Source organism: Raphanus sativus, unplaced genomic scaffold (assembly GCF_000801105.2).
Source record: "Raphanus sativus cultivar WK10039 unplaced genomic scaffold, ASM80110v3 Scaffold1907, whole genome shotgun sequence".
NCBI classification, from domain to species: domain Eukaryota; kingdom Viridiplantae; phylum Streptophyta; class Magnoliopsida; order Brassicales; family Brassicaceae; genus Raphanus; species Raphanus sativus.
The window spans coordinates 1-18,589 of NW_026617216.1; the positions used below are offsets into that span (position 1 = coordinate 1).

The window sequence follows — 18,589 nt, forward strand, 5'->3', positions numbered from 1 at the left end:
TCCACTTTGAATTCACATGTGGGACAAGTATAATATGTGGACAAAATATATTGTCCACAAAAGTCACATGGAGTAATAGAATCATCTGGACTAGTGAGCAAGAGAGGATGCTCAAGGTGGGAAGGGTGATGATTGATCTCTAGTGGGGATTCCGCGCAGTCTTTATGGAACCTCCAATTACAACGAGGCTCGTTGCAATAGTAGCTACCATACATCATTTCTCTTACCTGGCAGCCATCACATTTCTTTTCAATAAACATAGCTGAAAAGAAAAGAGGATGCTCGTGAATAGATAGCTTATATATTGGTGATATTGTCATATCCATATTTGTATGTATGTGACTTAAAGAAGTTTCTTTTTATCAGATATATAAATATGAAACCGAAAGACATCATCATCACATATATATACAATGATTGTAGTTGTTAAGAGTTGTTTGCAAAACTTCTTATCTTCACAAAAGAAGCAAAGTATCAAGTGATTCTTCTATCAAAACATGGCAATAACTAATGTCATACCATAACTAAAGCCTTGTACTTTATGCTATTCTTTTCCTGAGTTTCAAACCCAACACCTTAAACTTGCAGGCAGCTTTCTAAAGCATAAGATTCTGTTTTTTTTTACAACATCAAAATTACCAATTATGTTTTTGACTTTTTTTTCTTATTTTTGTTAAACTACACCTCAAAGAAAAAAGAGAACTGTAAAAACCTTATTTGCTAATACTATATTTTGTAAGCGAGGGAAAAATATTTCTGTATAACATATATAATATGTGGTTGATTGGTCTAATGATTTAGCTTTAATTTTTTTTATCTAAAACCATAAAATCATCAATCATACTTTATTTAGTTCTTAAATTACATTAGAAAAAAGAAGGCTGTACGATGATTATTTTATAAAGCATTATTTATTGAAGTTCTTTGAAAATAATTGTTGTATAAATATTTTTATTTCTTTAATTTTTAAAACTACATCAAATACAGTTACATCAACAAATTTTACAGACTAATTTCTACAAATACAGCCCAAAGTAAAGAAAAATTGCTAGTTCTTTTGGCGTTACGAAGTTGGGCCTTTCTTACCTGGGCTCAAGTCTCTCCAGTTGGACTTCAAAGGGTAGTTTATAGGAATCTGGGCTGTTCTTACGCGGCCCATTTCTCTCTAGTTAATAGCCCAAGTCCGTGTAGTTAGGCATCATCATCATCACCCTCAGTGAAAACCTAATCTCTCTCCCTCAGTCGAAACCCTAGATTTCTGATTCTCGCGAGTTCTCTCTGTTTCTCTAGAGCTGAAAAAAAAGTTCCAATCTTTCGTATGTTCTCCCCTCTCATAGTCGTAGTATCGAGTTATTAGCTCGTAATCTCATCAGATTCTGTTCACTCACTCTTAGTTTCACTCTCCTTTTTGTAGCTCTATCCAGTGAAAGTGATGATGCAGCAAAAGGTAAAAAATATCTTACTCCGTTTCACGCATCTCGCCAAAGATCTTTCCTTTACTAAATTTCAGCTCATGTTAGATATATAGACTCTCATGCTTCTTCTGTTGAAAATTGGAATCTGGAATGATTACTTGAGCACACTTTCAGTTATTTCAGTTAGACTCACTCTGTTTATTACACTCACTGTTCTTTCTATTACGAGTATCTGACTGATTCACTGTTCAGTTATTTCAGTTAAGACCTTGTTGTGTCTTGTTTCTGTTATTACACTCACTGTTTCTTTCCATTACAGGCACTGAACAAGCGATAGAACTAAAAAAGTTACTGATGGATACTGGAGGCAACTCGCTGGCCTCTGGACCAGACGGTGTGAAGAGGAAAGTCTGCTACTTCTACGACCCGGAGGTTGGGAACTACTACTACGGCCAAGGCCACCCAATGAAGCCACACCGGATCCGCATGACCCACGCCCTCCTCGCTCACTACGGTCTCCTCCAGCACATGCAAGTCCTCAAACCTTTCCCCGCACGTGACCGTGACCTCTGCCGCTTCCACGCCGACGACTACGTCTCCTTCCTCCGCAGCATCACGCCCGAGACTCAGCAGGATCAGATCCGACAGCTCAAACGGTTCAACGTCGGTGAAGACTGTCCTGTCTTTGACGGTCTTTACTCCTTTTGCCAGACCTATGCTGGTGGCTCTGTTGGTGGATCTGTTAAGCTTAACCATGGGCTTTGTGATATTGCTATTAACTGGGCTGGTGGTCTCCATCATGCTAAGAAGTGTGAGGCTTCTGGCTTCTGCTATGTCAATGACATCGTCCTAGCTATCCTTGAGCTGCTTAAGCAGCATGAGGTTTGTCTCCTTCCCTACTAAAGCGTTTCTCCCATATTTTTAACATCATAGTTCTTAAAAAACCGATTTATAAGACTCAAACCGTTATAGACCATTCTAAACCAGTTTAAACCATCAAAAGCGATCTAAATTAGACTTAATTTGTTAAGTTAACTAATAATGTACAAATCCACAAATATTTATAATTTTTTTGTTTTGTTTTGTATATCTAATTTTGATTATTCATCATAAAAGTTTCATAACTCAACCCCAAAAAAACTAAAAGATCTTATATTAGTGTAAAATATATATAAAATAAATCAATAATAAGTGAATGCTACTCATAGTCACTAGTTCTTTACAAACACTGTTGAACATATCTAATGTATTTGTTTTTGTTTTGTTTTGTTTTTCAGCGTGTTCTCTACGTTGATATCGACATTCACCACGGAGATGGAGTGGAGGAAGCGTTTTACGCTACTGACAGAGTCATGACCGTCTCGTTCCATAAATTTGGAGATTACTTTCCCGGCACAGGTCACATACAGGACATTGGTTACGGAAGTGGGAAGTACTATTCGCTCAACGTACCACTGGACGATGGAATCGACGACGAGAGCTATCATCTCTTGTTCAAGCCCATCATGGGGAAAGTGATGGAGATTTTCAGACCAGGTGCGGTTGTGCTGCAGTGCGGTGCTGATTCTTTGTCTGGTGATAGGCTCGGATGCTTTAACCTCTCCATCAAAGGTCATGCCGAGTGTGTCAAGTTCATGAGATCGTTTAATGTTCCGTTACTTCTCTTGGGTGGTGGTGGTTACACTATCCGTAACGTTGCTCGGTGCTGGTGCTACGAGGTAACTATTACAGAAACCGTTATAACATTTGTTTTTTATTTATTTACTGAAACAAATTGTTTATGTGACAAGACTGGAGTTGCACTTGGAATCGAAGTTGAGGACAAGATGCCGGAGCATGAGTACTATGAGTACTTTGGTCCAGACTATACGCTTCACGTTGCTCCGAGTAACATGGAGAACAAGAACTCTCGGCAGATGCTTGAAGTGATTCGTAATGACTTGCTCCACAACCTCTCGAAGCTTCAGCATGCTCCGAGTGTGCCGTTTCAGGAAAGGCCACCAGATACAGAGACTCCTGAGGTATGTTTGGTTGCTTTATTGAGTTTCTAATTTTAACAGTTGATTTTGCTACCAATCTTAGTATGATTTTGTCTAAAAATTACAGGTAGATGAAGACCAAGAAGATGGAGATAAAAGATGGGATGCGGATTCTGACATGGATGTAGATGATGATCGGTATGTGAAATATCAATGTTTCCTTTTTGTTAGTGCTAGCAGGGTTTAGTGTATACTTAAGTTGCTATCTATCTGACTGTGCAGTAAACCTATACCAAGCAGAGTGAAAAGAGAAGCTGTTGAATCTGATGCAAAGGACAAGGTAAGCGAAGTGTTGGTATATCTTATTCGCCTTGGTTTCTCGAAACATTTCTACAAACAGTTGATTTTTGTTTTTAATGCAGGATGGAGGACTGAAAGGAGTAATGGAGCGTATGAAAGGTTTTGAGATGGGGGGTATGGAGGAGAGTGGAAGCACCACCAAGGTGAAGTGAAACAATAGACCCGAGAGAGATTATTGAGATTGGAAGAATTTGTCTAAAGTGGGTTTGGTTTGGTTTGGTTTGGTTTGGTTGCAGGTAACAGGAGGAAACTCAGTGGGAATTGAGGAAGCAGGTGTGAAAATGGAAGAGGATGGCACAAACAAGTCAGGTGCTGCATCAGATCAAGTGTTTCCTAAAACATAAAATAAAGTCTTTGGAGGCTTCTCATTTCTTGTTGCCCTTCCTAGTCTTTTAAAACTTTTTAGTTTGTTATTTGATAATTGAATACGCACGTTTATGTATTTATTCGTTGCAATGTGGCATGTGGTGTCTGAATGATCGCAAGACGGGATAATTCTATTTGCTATGTATGAAGTATATGGGGCTTCTTCCATCAAAACACTACCCCTGACATCTCATAACTAAAAATCTTGTACTCTTTCACCTTCTTCATTAGTTCAGAGTCCAAAAGGGAGAAGAATATTTTTGTATAGTGATAGTTTGTTTATCTATACAACTCCCAAAATAAAATAAAACTGTGAATATTTCTTACTTGGGCTTAATTCTCTCTAGTTGAACTCTAAACTCTTTGATGGCAAATTCGTAGTAGGCTTTTCTTAATCGGCCCAATGTGTTCTTGTTGGACTACGATCCGTAAATAGTGGGGAATACGAAGGGTAGGTTAAGCGAGAGGAAATAAAAAAAGACAAAAGAAAAAGAAAAAGACATAACTCTCCCTATTGTTGTCGGAGAGAAGGCAAAGGAGTAGTTTGGCATCATCGCCCTCGGAGAAACCTAATCTCTACCTCTTCTGCCCCTTCTGAAATTCCCGATCTCACCCTTTTCTCTTCCCCCTTCAACAATTTGTTCTTTCTATTTTTTTTTACCCGCCAAATTCAACTTCCCATTCTTCCAACGACTCCTTTCCCCCAATTCGATTCCCTCATCGAAACCCTAGATTTAAGATTGACGCAGGTCTGGATCTTCTCCTTTCTCACGTTTCTGTTGATCCCAGCTTTTTTTTTTTTTTTAATTCTCGTGAGTTCTCTCTGTTTCTAGTGTTGATAAAGTTTCAATTTTTAATCTGTTGTCTTCTTCATTTCTTCTAGTGTCTGCTCAGTAAAGATCGTTCTGTTGGTCAATCTTAATCATGAGCTGATTTAACTTCAATGTTTGATTTGAGATTGGACGCATCCGTAGTCGTAGTATCGAGTTATTAGCTCGCTTCTTATCAGATTTTGTTCACTGACTCTTAGTTTTATACTCTACTTTTTTGTAGCTACATCAACCGTTCCGTTGGTTGAGGAACTTACTGTTCAGTGAAAGTGATGATGCAACACAAGGTAGAAGCTCTCACACTCTGTTTTTCTAAGCCTTAACTCCCCAAGTTCTTTTGCTTTACTAAATTTCAGCTCTTATTGATATGGTCTCTCATGCTTCTTTAGTCTTTTAATCTTTTGGGTTTGATCATTGGAATATGAATGATTACTTAAGGTCACCAGACACATTTTCATTTATTAACAGCTTTCGTTACATCTGTGTTTCTATTCTAGTGCTGGATGACTAGATCTTGTTTGCATGTTCTCTTTTATTACAGGTACTGATAACGCAAGAGAACTAGTTGTCCTTTCACGAGTGGGTTTTTTTTCTTCTCGAAGCAGTGTAATATACTATAAGGTTCCTTCTGCAATGGCCAATCGCGATTTAATGCTTGGACAGGATCACAACATCGGTATGAGCCAAGGTCAATCACTGGTGCTTGGTCACAACCACGCTCTAGAACTCGGTCAAAACCACGACATGGGTTTAGGACAAGCTCAACATGATGATCACGAACTTGACTTAGGACAACACCAACACGATGATCATCATGAGCTAGGCTTAGGAGGACACAACCAAAACCAAGACGAAGAAGATCATCATCACCATCACGATTACATGAACGAGAATGACATCTCTGTTGATCAAAAGCCTGGACACGACGAAGACGACGTTGATCCAGAGAACCAAATGTTCTCCTTGTCTGGTAACAACGAGAATCTCGAACTAGCCATCGACTCAAGCCACGAGATCGAGATCGATCACCACGGGGAGATGGTAATGGTCACCACTCCCGTCCAAGCACGCTGCGCCGCCCTCTCCTCCGAGCTAACCTACCAGCTCACAGTCGGACAAGAGTTCCCAGACGTCAGGAGCTGCCGCAGAGCGCTGCGAGACATGGCCATCGCTCAGCATTTCGAAATGCAAACAATAAAATCCGACAAGACACGCTTCACAGCCAAATGCTCTTCCGAAGGATGCCCCTGGAGAGTCCACGCAGCCAAACTCCCTGGCGTCCCGACCTTCACCATCAGAACCATCCACGAGAGCCACACCTGCGGTGGCATCAACCACCTAGGCCACCAGCAAGCCTCCGTCCAGTGGGTGGCCACCTCGGTCGAGCAGCGTCTCCGGGAGAACCCCAACTGCAAACCGAAAGAGATCCTCGAGGAGATACACCGCGTCCACGGCATCACCTTGTCTTACAAGCAAGCCTGGCGCGGCAAAGAGAGGATCATGGCCACAATGCGCGGCTCCTTCGAAGAAGGCTACCGTCTCCTCCCTCAGTACTGCGACCAGGTCAAGAGGACCAACCCCGGAAGCATTGCTTCAGTCTACGGATCCCCAGCAGACGACTGCTTCCAGCGTCTCTTCGTCTCTTTCCAAGCTTCCATCTACGGGTTCTTAAACGCGTGCCGCCCTCTCCTCGGCTTAGACAGAACCTATCTTAAAAGCAAGTACTTAGGCACGTTGCTTCTCGCTACTGGATTCGATGGAGACGGAGCTTTGTTCCCTTTAGCGTTTGGGATTGTAGACGAAGAGAGCGATGAGAACTGGATGTGGTTCCTTTGTGAGCTTCATAACCTTCTCGAGACCAACACCGAGAACATGCCGAGGCTGACTATATTATCAGATAGACAGAAAGGGATAGTGGAAGGAGTTGAACAGAACTTCCCAACGGCCTTTCACGGCTTCTGTATGAGGCACTTAAGCGAGAGCTTCCGTAAAGAGTTCAACAACAATCTGTTAGTTAACTATCTGTGGGAAGCGGCTCAAGCTCTGACGGTGATCGAGTTCGAAGCTAAGCTACTCGAAGTTGAAGAAGCTTCTCAAGACGCGGCGTACTGGATCAGACGCATCCCTCCGAGGCTGTGGGCTACTGCTTACTTCGAAGGGCAACGGTTTGGTCATTTGACGGCTAATATAATCGAGTCTTTAAACTCGTGGATCGGTGAAGCCTCTGGACTTCCGATTATACAGATGATGGAATGCATCAGGAGGCAGCTTATGACTTGGTTCAACGAAAGGCGTGAGACCAGTATGCAGTGGACTTCCATACTCGTCCCAAGCGCCGAGCGGCGTGTCGCCGAGGCGCTTGAGCTTGCTAGAACTTACCAGGTGCTTAGAGCTAATGAAGCTGAGTTCGAAGTTATCTCTCACGAAGGGAACAACATTGTGGATATAAGGAACAGGTGTTGTCTCTGTAGAGGTTGGCAGTTGTACGGTTTGCCATGCGCGCACGCTGTTGCTGCTCTTTTGTCTTGTAGGCAGAACGTTCATAGGTTCACAGAGAGCTGTTTCACTGTGGCGACGTATAGGAAGACTTACTCTCAGACGATTCATCCTATTCCTGATAAGAGTCTTTGGAGAGAGATGTCTGAGGAGGGAGGAGGAGATCCGAGTGTGAGTAATAAAGCGGGTCTTGATGTTGCTGTTGTTGTTATAAACCCGCCTAAGTCGCTGAGACCGGCAGGTAGGCCGAGGAAGAGACGGGCGAGAGCTGAAGATAGAGGACGTGTGAAGAGGGTTGTGCATTGTAGCAGGTGTAACCAGACTGGTCATTTCAGAACCACTTGTGCTGCACCCATTTGAATCTGTGTGCACACCCTTCATCTCTTACCTTATAAAAAGAACAGTTACTTGTTTGTTGTTTGTTTACTTGTATCCATTTACATTGTATGCTCAGCTGTAGCAGTATTGTATGCATAATAAGAAACTCTTTTTTTTAATAATATAGATGAGATCATATATTTGTTTTCAAAATGGAATGTATTATAAATAGGTTTTGATTTATCAGAAAGTACCAAAGTGTTGTATTATTCTTGATTCTTAAACAAACTCAGTTCCAAACAAAAACATGAGACAATGGGTTTTGGAAGAATAGCTTCCTAAAAAACTGGCGAGGTCGTTCGAGGACAAGGACGTAGCCGCCGCGTGGATCAAAGAACCAGTAGATGAAACCGTGCAAGAGGAAGGTTCCAACCATCACGAAAGGCACAAGGGCCAACAGCCTCGACTTGGATGAAATCAGATACATCCCTGATACAAACGCAGAGGCCATTGCGATCAGTGACACAACCATCAGCAGACACGACATGTAGAGGAAAGAGGAACGTGCTCGGAAACCGTGTCTGGAAGCGTAGAACAAGAAGTAGACTGTGGTTACAGAGAAGCAGAAGGCGATTGTGTCGAACACCAAGAAACATTTGAAAGCTGCTTTTTCCATCAACGTAGGTGTACCGTCCGGTTTGTAACCGCCAGGTAGTTGGAATGCCGCAGCAAAATGCTACTGTTGCCACAAGAACCGCGACTAGAAGACGAACCTCGTACATTGCACCGTCGTTGCTTTCTTCAACTTCTGCTTCGTCTTGCTTCTTCTTTGTCTCGATGTTATGTCGCTGAGACGGTTGCTTGTAGTATCTTTGCAGTGCATAGTATGTCATCGTCACCTCGTAACTAATCTGAAATTAATTATAACAAAACCAATAATTTCATGAGACTTGACAAACTTTAAAGGTCAACACATCGAGAGAGTAAGCAAAGTAATGTTATTACCTCTTGATTCCGAGAGTAAAAGAGTTCCGCAGCTGTTAAGTGACCACGGTTCATAACAAACTTATCCACTCGCTTGTTTTCCAAAAGAAGCGATAAGACGGCTTGCCATTTGTAAACGACCGATAGATGGAGAGGCGTGTTTCCCTCTGCGTCGCTTTCATTCAACAGATGGAGAGAGACCTCAGGCATCTCTAGAATACAGTCAATGATTCCTCTTTTTCTTGATATGATTGCAGAGTGAAGAGATGTTCTTCCTTTACCATCAACTAGTTCCCAAACATAAGGACAGCTACCAACAAGCTCTCTATAGGTATCAACTTGACCAGTAGAGGCAGCGAGATGAAGCGGACACTGTCCTTCCTTGTCTGATATATAAGCAGCCGAGCTGTCTTGTTTTAGCAAAAGTCTAGTTATCTCCACTTTACCAAGCCATACTGAATAATGAAGAGGCGTCCATCCGAAAATATCGACTTCTTTGATCATTTCCGGCCTTGTCTCCATCAGTTTTGTCAAAAAACCTAACCAAAACAACAGCAACAATGTTGGAAATGAATTTATCACTTTGTCAAAACTATTTCCTGAATTCAAATCAGTCCATTTAATAAATGAAAGGCGGGAAATAATAGCAAATCAACAAAAAAAAAAAAAAAATGAAGAACGAAAGAAACTTTACCAGTACTGACAACGTCGGAATCCACAGCGGCATGCAGAGCATTCATACCTTTAGTCCCTGTACCGGAAACAGAAGGAGATGCTGCCAAAATATGATCAGCAATATCGAAAAGTCCTCTTTCAATAGCTAAGTACAAGGGAGATTCGTTGTTGTTATTGGCCATCTCTAGCAATCCTGTGTCTTGTTCAAATAGGAGCTTTGCTACATCAACATTTCCATTCTTTAATGCAACATGTAAAGCTGTATCGTTCTGCTTATTAGTAGTCCTCAGCAGCTGCTTGGTTATTCCCCGGTTTTCGATATCTGAACTTACATTATTGATGGCTGAATTGACAAGAAGTTGTAGAACTTGAAAGGAACCTACACTAGCTGCAACGTGTAGAGGTGTGTCTCCATTGTTGTTTTCTCCCAAGAGGAGACATGGGCGAAGTTCAAGTATGGCTGCAGCGAAATCAAGCCTCTGATGCTTAGCTGCAATGTGAAGAACGTTGTTCTTATGTGGTGTTACCTTGTCGAAATCTGAATGGTGACAGCTGTCAAGATTAAGGAGATTAGTCTCCCCTTTAGCTGCAGCTATATGCAATATCCAGTCCATCATGCGTCTGCAACAAAACACAGTTAGTAAAACCACAAGAACGAATCTAAAGATTTAAGTTACGTAGATTCTTGGTCAAGTAAAAACTACCAAACCTGCAAGGAAGCTGATGCAAAGAAGATTTTCTTGGAGAGAAAGGAGACGCAGATTCAGCTTCTTATATAGTCCTGTATTGTAGAACGCGGTATCGCAAAGCTGAATGTGGAAGCAATGCCATCTCTTTTAGATGGATATCTAGGATTGAAAACACAGATGCAGATTTGCTTGCAAAGCAGATACTTTCTGTAAATGAGGCTTTAATGATTTCCACCTAAGTTTTAATAAATGAAATTGTGTTTCAACGTTAGTGTGTGGAGGATATATTTTTTCTCTTTCTCATCCTATCTTATATGCGTTCTTAAGATTACTAAGCATGTTACATACAAAATGACATTAGCTCTCTGAAAATTAAGAAAGAAATTCATAAGAACATGATCCTTCATCACTTAGTATTTTTTGTTTTTTGTTTTTGTTTTTTTTTTTATTGCTTAAATTTGCCTTAGTATTTTTGGTTGCATAAACTGTTTATTTCTTGAAGGGATCCTAAACTGTTTGTTTCTTTCTTTTCCAGTTGTTGTACTTAGCTAGTATCATATAGTTTCATATTTGTAAAACCTTCTCATCATTTTAGTTATTACATACATATCGTCTAAAATATTATGTTCGATTTGTCACAAATGAAACAAAAACAACAACAAAACATATTTTAAAAAAATGGAACGATCATTCTTATGTGATGTTCTTAGCCGGATCGGTCCTAGACTTGGGTGGCTGCAGCTTCTAGTGCTTCAACAGCCGCCTCCGTCCCTACATTAGCTACTTCCTCAGGGGTCTTGAATTTGTTCACAAGGCATTCTGGTTAACACCAATGCCTTGAAATTTTTTGACCAAATATCTAATTACTGGTTGAAGTTTTTAAAAGAGTGAAGGGTAATACCATGTCAGGAAAACAAACAACGAATAACTGATTCATCAAGAAGCTGAGTTCTGGCCAATAACAACATATATACACGATGCATAATCTAGCTCTCACTGTAAAGAACTTAAAAATAGAAGACTAATGATTCAAGTTAGCAATGTAATGTTAACTCTTGCTCTGAGAGTAAAAGAGTTCTGCAGCTGTTAAGCGATCACACGGTTCCCAACACTCTTATCCACTCGCTTGTTACGCAAAAGAAGCAACAAAATGGCGTGGACTGATGGATGGAGATCGCCTACATGCATCAGATGAAGAGGGATCTCAGGGATGTTTTTATATGACTGAAGAGTGGAGAGATGTTCTTCCTTTACCATCAACTAGTGTTCCCAAACGTAAGGATAGTTACCAAAAAGCTCTCTATAGGATACGTACGGAAGATAGAAGACAGATTATCTCAAGTCTGGTTTTATTAGCCAACGTGTTAATGTGTGGAGGATCGAGGATGGCTAACTAACAACATGAGTTTTTCTTCCTCTTTCTCATCCTATCTTAAGATTACTAAAAACTTGTTCCATACAAAATAATATTAACTCTCTGAAATTTAAGAAAGAAATTCACAAAAGAACATGATTTCGTTTGTTCAACCATCATTTTCCTTAGTTCAACCATCATTTTATTTATTATATTACATATCTAGAGTATTATGTTCGAATTGTCACAACTGAAACAAAAACAACAAACATATTAAAAAAAAGATGGAACAAGCATTGTTATGTGGTTAGCAGGATCAGTCCTAGACTTGGGTGGCTGCAGCTTCTTGTGCTTCAACAGCAGCCTCCGTCTCTGCTTTAGCTACTTCCTCAGGAGTCTTGCCATTGGTCACAGGTGGCACCAAAGAGTCGAACTTGTCTGATTTCCCCAACACAATCTCAATCTGCGTAAAACAATAACACAAAAGAGAGAATTGTAAAATAAGGAGTCTGAGATTTGTAAAATAAGAAGTCAAAATGTTACAAAGGGAGATGCTAAACTTGCCTTTGCTTTCTGAACCATCTTTCCTTTGGTCTCATCCTTCATTCCCACAGTGGATGTCAACACTTCTGAACAATGATAAAAGAAAAAAAAAAGATTCTTGAATTAGATTAAAAGCTTTTTATCATATCATGAAATAAAGAAAGATAGAGAGACTTTCAACTTACTCTTCTCTGTAGCCAATCCATTGTTCTTCAAGATCTCAGAGATTGTTACAACCGTCGTAATTGCTATGCGCCAAATCAAACAGTTCAACGTAAATACACAAAGAGGAGAGACCAGTATCCAACCTTTCGTCAACAAGATTTTAAGTTATAATGAAAAATGTATATTATTACCCATTCCGAGTGCAGAGAGTTCAACCTCATTGTGTTGCTGAATGTACCTCTGCATTCACACAAAAATTGATTCAGAAACTGCTCTATTTTGGAATACAAAACGATCGTTCATGAATATCATACTATATAACTAGTCGATAAACAGATCGAAAACAAGATCTGGCAGGCAAACAACCCTAGATCCGGTGCGAAATTTTCGATTCAGATTCAAGAGGTTTTTAACAAAATACCTTGGCGAGATTAACGTAGAAGAACAGTGGCTTCTTCGTGTTGGAAACTTGAATCCTGTTCTTCTTGTGAGTCTCCGTCTTTGCTGGCGTGAGGATGATGTTTATCTCCGGTGCTGTGATCGGTGCAGGGGCCGGTGTCGCTATTTGCATCGCCATCTTCTTCTTGGATCACTCTCGTTCTTTCAGTTTCTTCTCTATCTCTGCGTAAAACTTCTCTTTGATAGCGGGAATATTAGAAAACCGTTATGAGGCCCAGGGGCATTTTATATAGCAACGTGAAGCCAACGAGATGTCGACACGTGTTTGTCTTCGAGTTGGTTTGTTGACCGAGTAAGAGGGAAAAGACGGGAAAGACGGATTGGTTCCATTCATTCATCTCCTTTCGAGTGATAACCCCTATCATTCTGACATATTTACCCTTTTGGGTTTTGAACTTTTTACAAAACTAAGCGTGGGCCTACCAATATGCTTACGTAAATGGGCTTGCGCTATATTTTTTTTGATAGAAATTATACAGATATTTAACGGTTTAAATTTGACTCTACAGACTGCAATCAAATCGTAAGTGTTTATGGTTTTATTACGCAGTCACATTTATTCTTGTTTTGAACATCCATTAGTGGTATGAGTACTACAGTCTCTAACACCAATAGTAACGAGATGGTCCCTATCCACAATACACATATCAATCTCTCGCTGTTGGTTAGCATTTTCGAAGCATAAAAATAGAAAATCTTTTTTCTTGGACTAACCGCCTGATTTGTAAAAAAATTTGCCTCCAAAAAATAAAGGTTTTCTAGTTTTGAGTTGTGACGTGGGTCTTACGTCTTTTCAAATTTAAACATGAGTTGCGAGGGAAAGTATATGAACTAGTCTTGAAGTCTGAACTCGGAAAGGCAGGAAGCATTTTTTTCAAAGCTTCCTGTGAAGCCCCGAGCTCGAGAAGGTAATTTTGAACCATTTTCGGCCAGAGCTCAGTCATTCTTCTTGTGACAAAGTAGCTTATGTTCCAAGTATCTTTCTAGCTTCTTTTGACCCGTCCCAAGTCGATAAAACTCATCCTTTCTCTGAGAAAAAGCTTCAGCGTCGCATTCGTCTCGTGAATGTTGGATAAGCTTCAAAGATAGTTTAGGAAACAAGTTATTCATAAAAGGAAGTTTGAATAACTAAAAAGGAAAAACTTGATTTAGATTTATGTTAAGTTTCTAGATCACTTTGTAATAGGTTAAGCTAAGACTCTATATATATAGAGATCTATAATGTAAGATGATCTCAAGAAGTTAAGAGATTAATAAAACGAAGAAACTGTTTTATTAACAAGCTTTCATATTCACACATTCGATCCTTAGGCGACTTTATTTGGTATCAGAGCCTGGTTTTTGTGTGATTGTGAAATCGAGAAGCTGTATCCATGGCTGATACAAAAGCTTTAACAGAGATGAAGCCACTAGGAAGAAGAGAAGACTTTCCGAGTGCTGTAATCTGTCCGATGCTCAATACGACGAACTACACTGTTTGGGCAAAGAGGATGAAGATTCTGTTAAAGGTTCACAAAGTTTGGGGTGCAGTAGATCCAGGCACTGACGACGAAGAAAGAAACGATCTCGCAACGGGACTTCTGTTCGGTTCAATACCTGAAGCGATGGTTTTACAAGCCGGAGAAGATGACTCCCCTAAAGTTATATGGGAAGCCATTAAAACCAGAAACCTTGGTGTTGAACGCGTTAAAGAAGCTCGTCTACTAACGCTGATGAATGAATTCGATCGATTAAGTATGGAAGACTCGGACAGTATAGATAACTTCACGAGCAAGTTAACAGAGCTTGCATCAAAAGCGTCCTCGTTGGGACAGAGCATTGATCAACCAAAACTCGTGAAGAAACTTCTCAACAGTCTACCAATGAAATTCATTCACATGACGGCATCAATAGAGCAGATGCTTGATCTAAACAAAACCTCTTTTGAAGATATTATTGGAAGACTCAAAGCATATGAAGAACGAGTCAAAGGCAAAACTGCATATGATCAACAAAACAATCTGTTGTTCTCAAGCACTGAAACATCAAGCGATCAGAACTCGAGAGGCAGAGGAAGAGGATCATATCGTGGTCGTGGTCAAGGAAGCAGAGGTAGAGGACGAGGAAGAAGCAACACTGGCGAGGGGAACAAAGAAAAGAAAGACTACTCCCAGATCACATGCTTCAATTGTAAGAAGAAGGGACACTTCAAATCCGTGTGTCCTGAGAAGAAAGAAGAGAAACAAGAGCTCAACAAGACAGAGACGGAGGTAGCAGAAGTTGCGTTATACATGCATCAAGTTGTGTATCTCAACGAAGAGAAAGTCTTACCGAATTCACTAGAGCCAAGCAAGAAAGAAGATGGTATATGGTATCTAGACAACGGTGCGAGCAATCACATGACTGGTGAAAAATCTTACTTCTCAGAGCTCAACGAGAACATCAAAGGAAAAGTCAAGTTCGGAGATGGCTCGTATGTAGATATAAACGGCAAAGGATCTATTCTCTTTGAAGCCAAGACATGGGAACAGAAGCTCCTAACCGACATATATTACATACCGAACTTGAAGAGTAACATACTAAGTCTGGGTCAAGCAACTGAACAAGGGTGTGACATAAGGATGAAAGAGAATTACCTCACTTTGAGAGATCCAAGCGGTAGACTTTTGGTGAAAGTTCAGAGAGCTTCTAATCGTCTATATAAGATATCACTCAAAGTCGGTAAACCTACTTGTCTACTCGCAAAGATCAAGGAGGAACCATGGAGATGGCACGCACGCCTTGGTCATATAAGCTTCAAGACAATAAGGGCCATGGCAACACATGATATGGTTCGTGGCTTACCTGAAATACATGAAGAGAAGCAGCTGTGTGACTCATGTTTGGTCGGGAAGCAGACGCGTCACAGCTTTCCTGCAGCAACTGCATACAGAGCTTCGGTTGCTCTCGAGCTGTTACACGCGGATCTGTGCGGTCCCATATCACCGGCAACACAAGGTCACAACAACTATATCTTCGTCATAGTTGATGATTGTACGAGATATATGTGGTCTATTTTGTTGAGAGAAAAGAGTGAAGCCTTTGATAGATTCAAGAGTTTTAAAGCCCTTGTTGAGAGGGAAGCAAACAAGACAATCGGAACACTCCGTACGGACAGAGGAGGAGAGTTCACGTCAAAGGATTTCCAAGACTTCTGCAACAAACATGGCATCAAACGCCATTTAACAGCACCATATACTCCACAACAGAATGGAGTTGTGGAGAGAAGGAATCGTACTTTAATGGAGATGACTCGAAGCATGATGAAAGCTATGAAGGTACCGAACTACATGTGGGGAGAAGCCGTGCGACACGCAACATATGTGATCAATCGTGTTCCTACTAGAGCATTGAAGAATAAAACTCCATACGAAAGCTTGAAGGGAGGAAAGCCTAACGTAGGTCACATAAGAGTTTTTGGATGTGTTGCTCACGCGAAAGTAGATTCAGTTCATCTAAGGAAACTTGATGATCGTTCTCAAGCTCTTGTTCATCTCGGAATCGAACCAGGCACGAAAGCTTATCGACTTTATAATCCTACCTTCAAAAGGATAGTCGTAAGTCGGGACGTAATTTTTGACGAGAAGACTTGTTGGAATTGGAAGGGAGCTACTAAGGAAGGACAAGACGACTCTGGTATGTTCCGTATGACGTGGGGATTGACTGTAAACGAAGGGAATGGTCCGTTTATAGCCAGCACACAACAAGAAGAAACCGCGAATGCAGAAACAGAGCAGCAAGAAGACGAAACAGGTGTTACACACGCAGAATCAGATGTAACACACAACGAAGAAGAAGAAGTTGAACAAAGCTCGACACAGGAAGTAAGGCGCTCAACTCGTCAAACAAGTAAACCTAGTTACCTAGATGACTACATTTTACTTGCTGAGATAGAATGTGAGCTGCTGCTTCATGTTATCAATGATGAGCCAAAGAATTTCCAAGAAGCAAAGGGAGATAAAAGATGGACGAAGGCATGTGAAGACGAGATCCATTCTATCAACATAAACAAGACATGGACGCTAACAGACAAGCCAGCTGGAGCAAAGATCATCGGTCTCAAGTGGATCTTCAAGATCAAAAGAAACGCTGATGGATCTATCAACAAGTTCAAAGCGAGACTCGTAGCTAAAGGTTACGTACAAGAACATGGTATCGACTTTGATGAAGTGTTTGCACCAGTGGCTCGATTAGAGACCATAAGACTCCTGATTGGGTTAGCTGCTGCGAACAAGTGGGAGATTCACCATCTAGACGTCAAGACAGCATTCTTACATGGTGAGTTACACGAAGAAGTTTATGTGTCACAGCCTGAAGGGTTTGAAAAGAAGGGAGAAGAGCATAAGGTTTTCAAACTCTCCAAGGCCTTGTATGGATTGAAACAAGCTCCACGAGCTTGGAACATAAAGCTTGATCGAACTTTGAAGCAACTCGGCTTCAAGAGGTGTTCTAAAGAAAATTCTGTCTATCGAAAGGATGATAAAGGAAAGCTTCTTATCGTAGCTATCTATGTTGACGACTTGTTCATTACCGGAGACTCTGCAAAAGAAATCTCAGAGTTTAAGAAGAACATGTCAAAGAACTTTGAGATGTCTGATTTAGGTCTTCTAACCTACTACCTCGGATTGGAAGTAAGACAAAGCTCAAAGTCCATCATGATCAATCAAGAAGCGTATGCGAGGAGAGTATTGGAGGAAGCTGCAATGGACGACTGCAACTCGACATGTATACCCATGGAGTTCGGTCTGCAACTCTCAAAAGGCCTCGACGAACCTGAGATAGATGCTACACTTTATCGAAGAAGAATTGGCTGTCTCAGATATCTTATGCACTCACCAGACATGTGTTACGCAGTGGGCATCTTGAGTAGATATATGCACTCACCAAGAACGTCTCACGGCAACGCACTGAAGCAAGTGCTAAGGTACTTAAAGGGAACAGTCGGGTACGGATTATCTTACGAGCAAGGTGGATCAATGAATCTCGTGGGATATAGTGACAGTAGTCACAACACGGATCCGGACGATGGAAGAAGTACGACAGGTCACTTGTTTTGTCTAGGAGAAACGCCAATCACTTGGTGCTCGCAGAAGCAAGACACTGTGTCTTTAAGCTCGTGTGAAGCAGAGTATATGGCGGCAACGGAAGCAGCAAAGCAGGCGGTCTGGATACAAGATTTGATAAGTGAGATTACAGGAAAAGAGATGAAGAAGACGATGATACGAGTGGACAACAAGTCAGCTATATCATTAGCCAAGAATCCCGTGTTTCACCGTAGGAGCAAACACATTCACAAGAGGTTCCATTTCATTCGCGAACGAGTAGAGCAAGACGAGATTGATGTGGAACATGTTCCTGGAGAAAAGCAGAAAGCGGACATTCTAACTAAAGCTTTAGCAAGAATCAAGTTCAAAGAGATGAGGGAGCTGATTCAAGTTCAAGACTTAAGCAAAGATGGCTTGAAGCTTAGAAGGGAGAAAGTTGGATAAGCTTCAAAGATAGCTTAGGAAACAAGTTATTCATAAAAGGAAGTTTGAATAACTAAAAAGGAAAAACTTGATTTAGATTTATGTTAAGTTTCTAGATCACTTTGTAATAGGTTAAGCTAAGACTCTATATATATAGAGATCTATAATGTAAGATGATCTCAAGAAGTTAAGAGATTAATAAAACGAAGAAACTGTTTTATTAACAAGCTTTCATATTCACACATTCGATCCTTAGGCGACTTTAGTAAGAGATTCTGAAGACAGCCTAACCGGAAACGATACAGCACAGAAACAGTTCAGTTCAGAGTAAAAACGATCCCGGGAACAACACTAATGATGTCCACGAAGACCCTGTTCCAGATCATGCAACGGTAAAACTGGATTGAAACCAGTCAAAGAGTCCTTAGAGGAAGCTTGCGAGGGTTGAAATGATTATGATTGATGTTCAC

At 40.8% G+C, this 18,589-nt stretch overlaps 3 protein-coding genes and 1 pseudogene across 4 annotated transcripts; 2 read left to right on the plus strand and 2 right to left on the minus strand.

Moving 5' to 3' along the window:
- The first annotated feature begins 1,197 nt into the window (after positions 1 to 1,197).
- Positions 1,198 to 4,333, plus strand: LOC130504951 (histone deacetylase 19). 2 transcript variants are annotated; one of them, XM_056999557.1, is made up of 9 exons: positions 1,198 to 1,316; positions 1,415 to 1,447; positions 1,735 to 2,297; positions 2,693 to 3,133; positions 3,206 to 3,436; positions 3,522 to 3,592; positions 3,677 to 3,734; positions 3,817 to 3,897; positions 3,991 to 4,333. In XM_056999557.1, the coding sequence occupies exons 3-9, from the start codon at positions 1,770 to 1,772 to the stop codon at positions 4,096 to 4,098; spliced, it is 1,518 nt and encodes a 505-aa protein (XP_056855537.1). In that variant the 5' UTR covers positions 1,198 to 1,316; positions 1,415 to 1,447; positions 1,735 to 1,769; the 3' UTR covers positions 4,099 to 4,333. The 2 variants fall into 2 exon arrangements, with proteins under 2 accessions (XP_056855537.1, XP_056855538.1); XM_056999558.1 differs by having other exon boundaries at positions 1,234 to 1,447.
- A 284-nt stretch (positions 4,334 to 4,617) lies between these two features.
- Positions 4,618 to 7,960, plus strand: LOC130504952 (uncharacterized). The gene is made up of 3 exons (XM_056999559.1): positions 4,618 to 4,869; positions 5,174 to 5,237; positions 5,492 to 7,960. Exon 3 carries the CDS (start codon positions 5,584 to 5,586, stop codon positions 7,804 to 7,806), a length of 2,223 nt encoding a protein of 740 aa, XP_056855539.1. The 5' UTR covers positions 4,618 to 4,869; positions 5,174 to 5,237; positions 5,492 to 5,583; the 3' UTR covers positions 7,807 to 7,960.
- An 88-nt stretch (positions 7,961 to 8,048) lies between these two features.
- LOC130504953 (protein ACCELERATED CELL DEATH 6-like) lies at positions 8,049 to 10,040 on the minus strand (annotated as a pseudogene).
- A 1,690-nt stretch (positions 10,041 to 11,730) lies between these two features.
- LOC130504950 (uncharacterized protein At2g34160-like) lies at positions 11,731 to 12,826 on the minus strand. The gene is made up of 5 exons (XM_056999556.1): positions 12,596 to 12,826; positions 12,366 to 12,414; positions 12,195 to 12,257; positions 12,031 to 12,095; positions 11,731 to 11,929 (listed from the first exon to the last, which is right to left on the minus strand). The coding sequence occupies exons 1-5, from the start codon at positions 12,749 to 12,751 to the stop codon at positions 11,789 to 11,791; spliced, it is 474 nt and encodes a 157-aa protein (XP_056855536.1). The 5' UTR covers positions 12,752 to 12,826; the 3' UTR covers positions 11,731 to 11,788.
- Between the last annotated feature and the right edge of the window lie 5,763 nt (positions 12,827 to 18,589).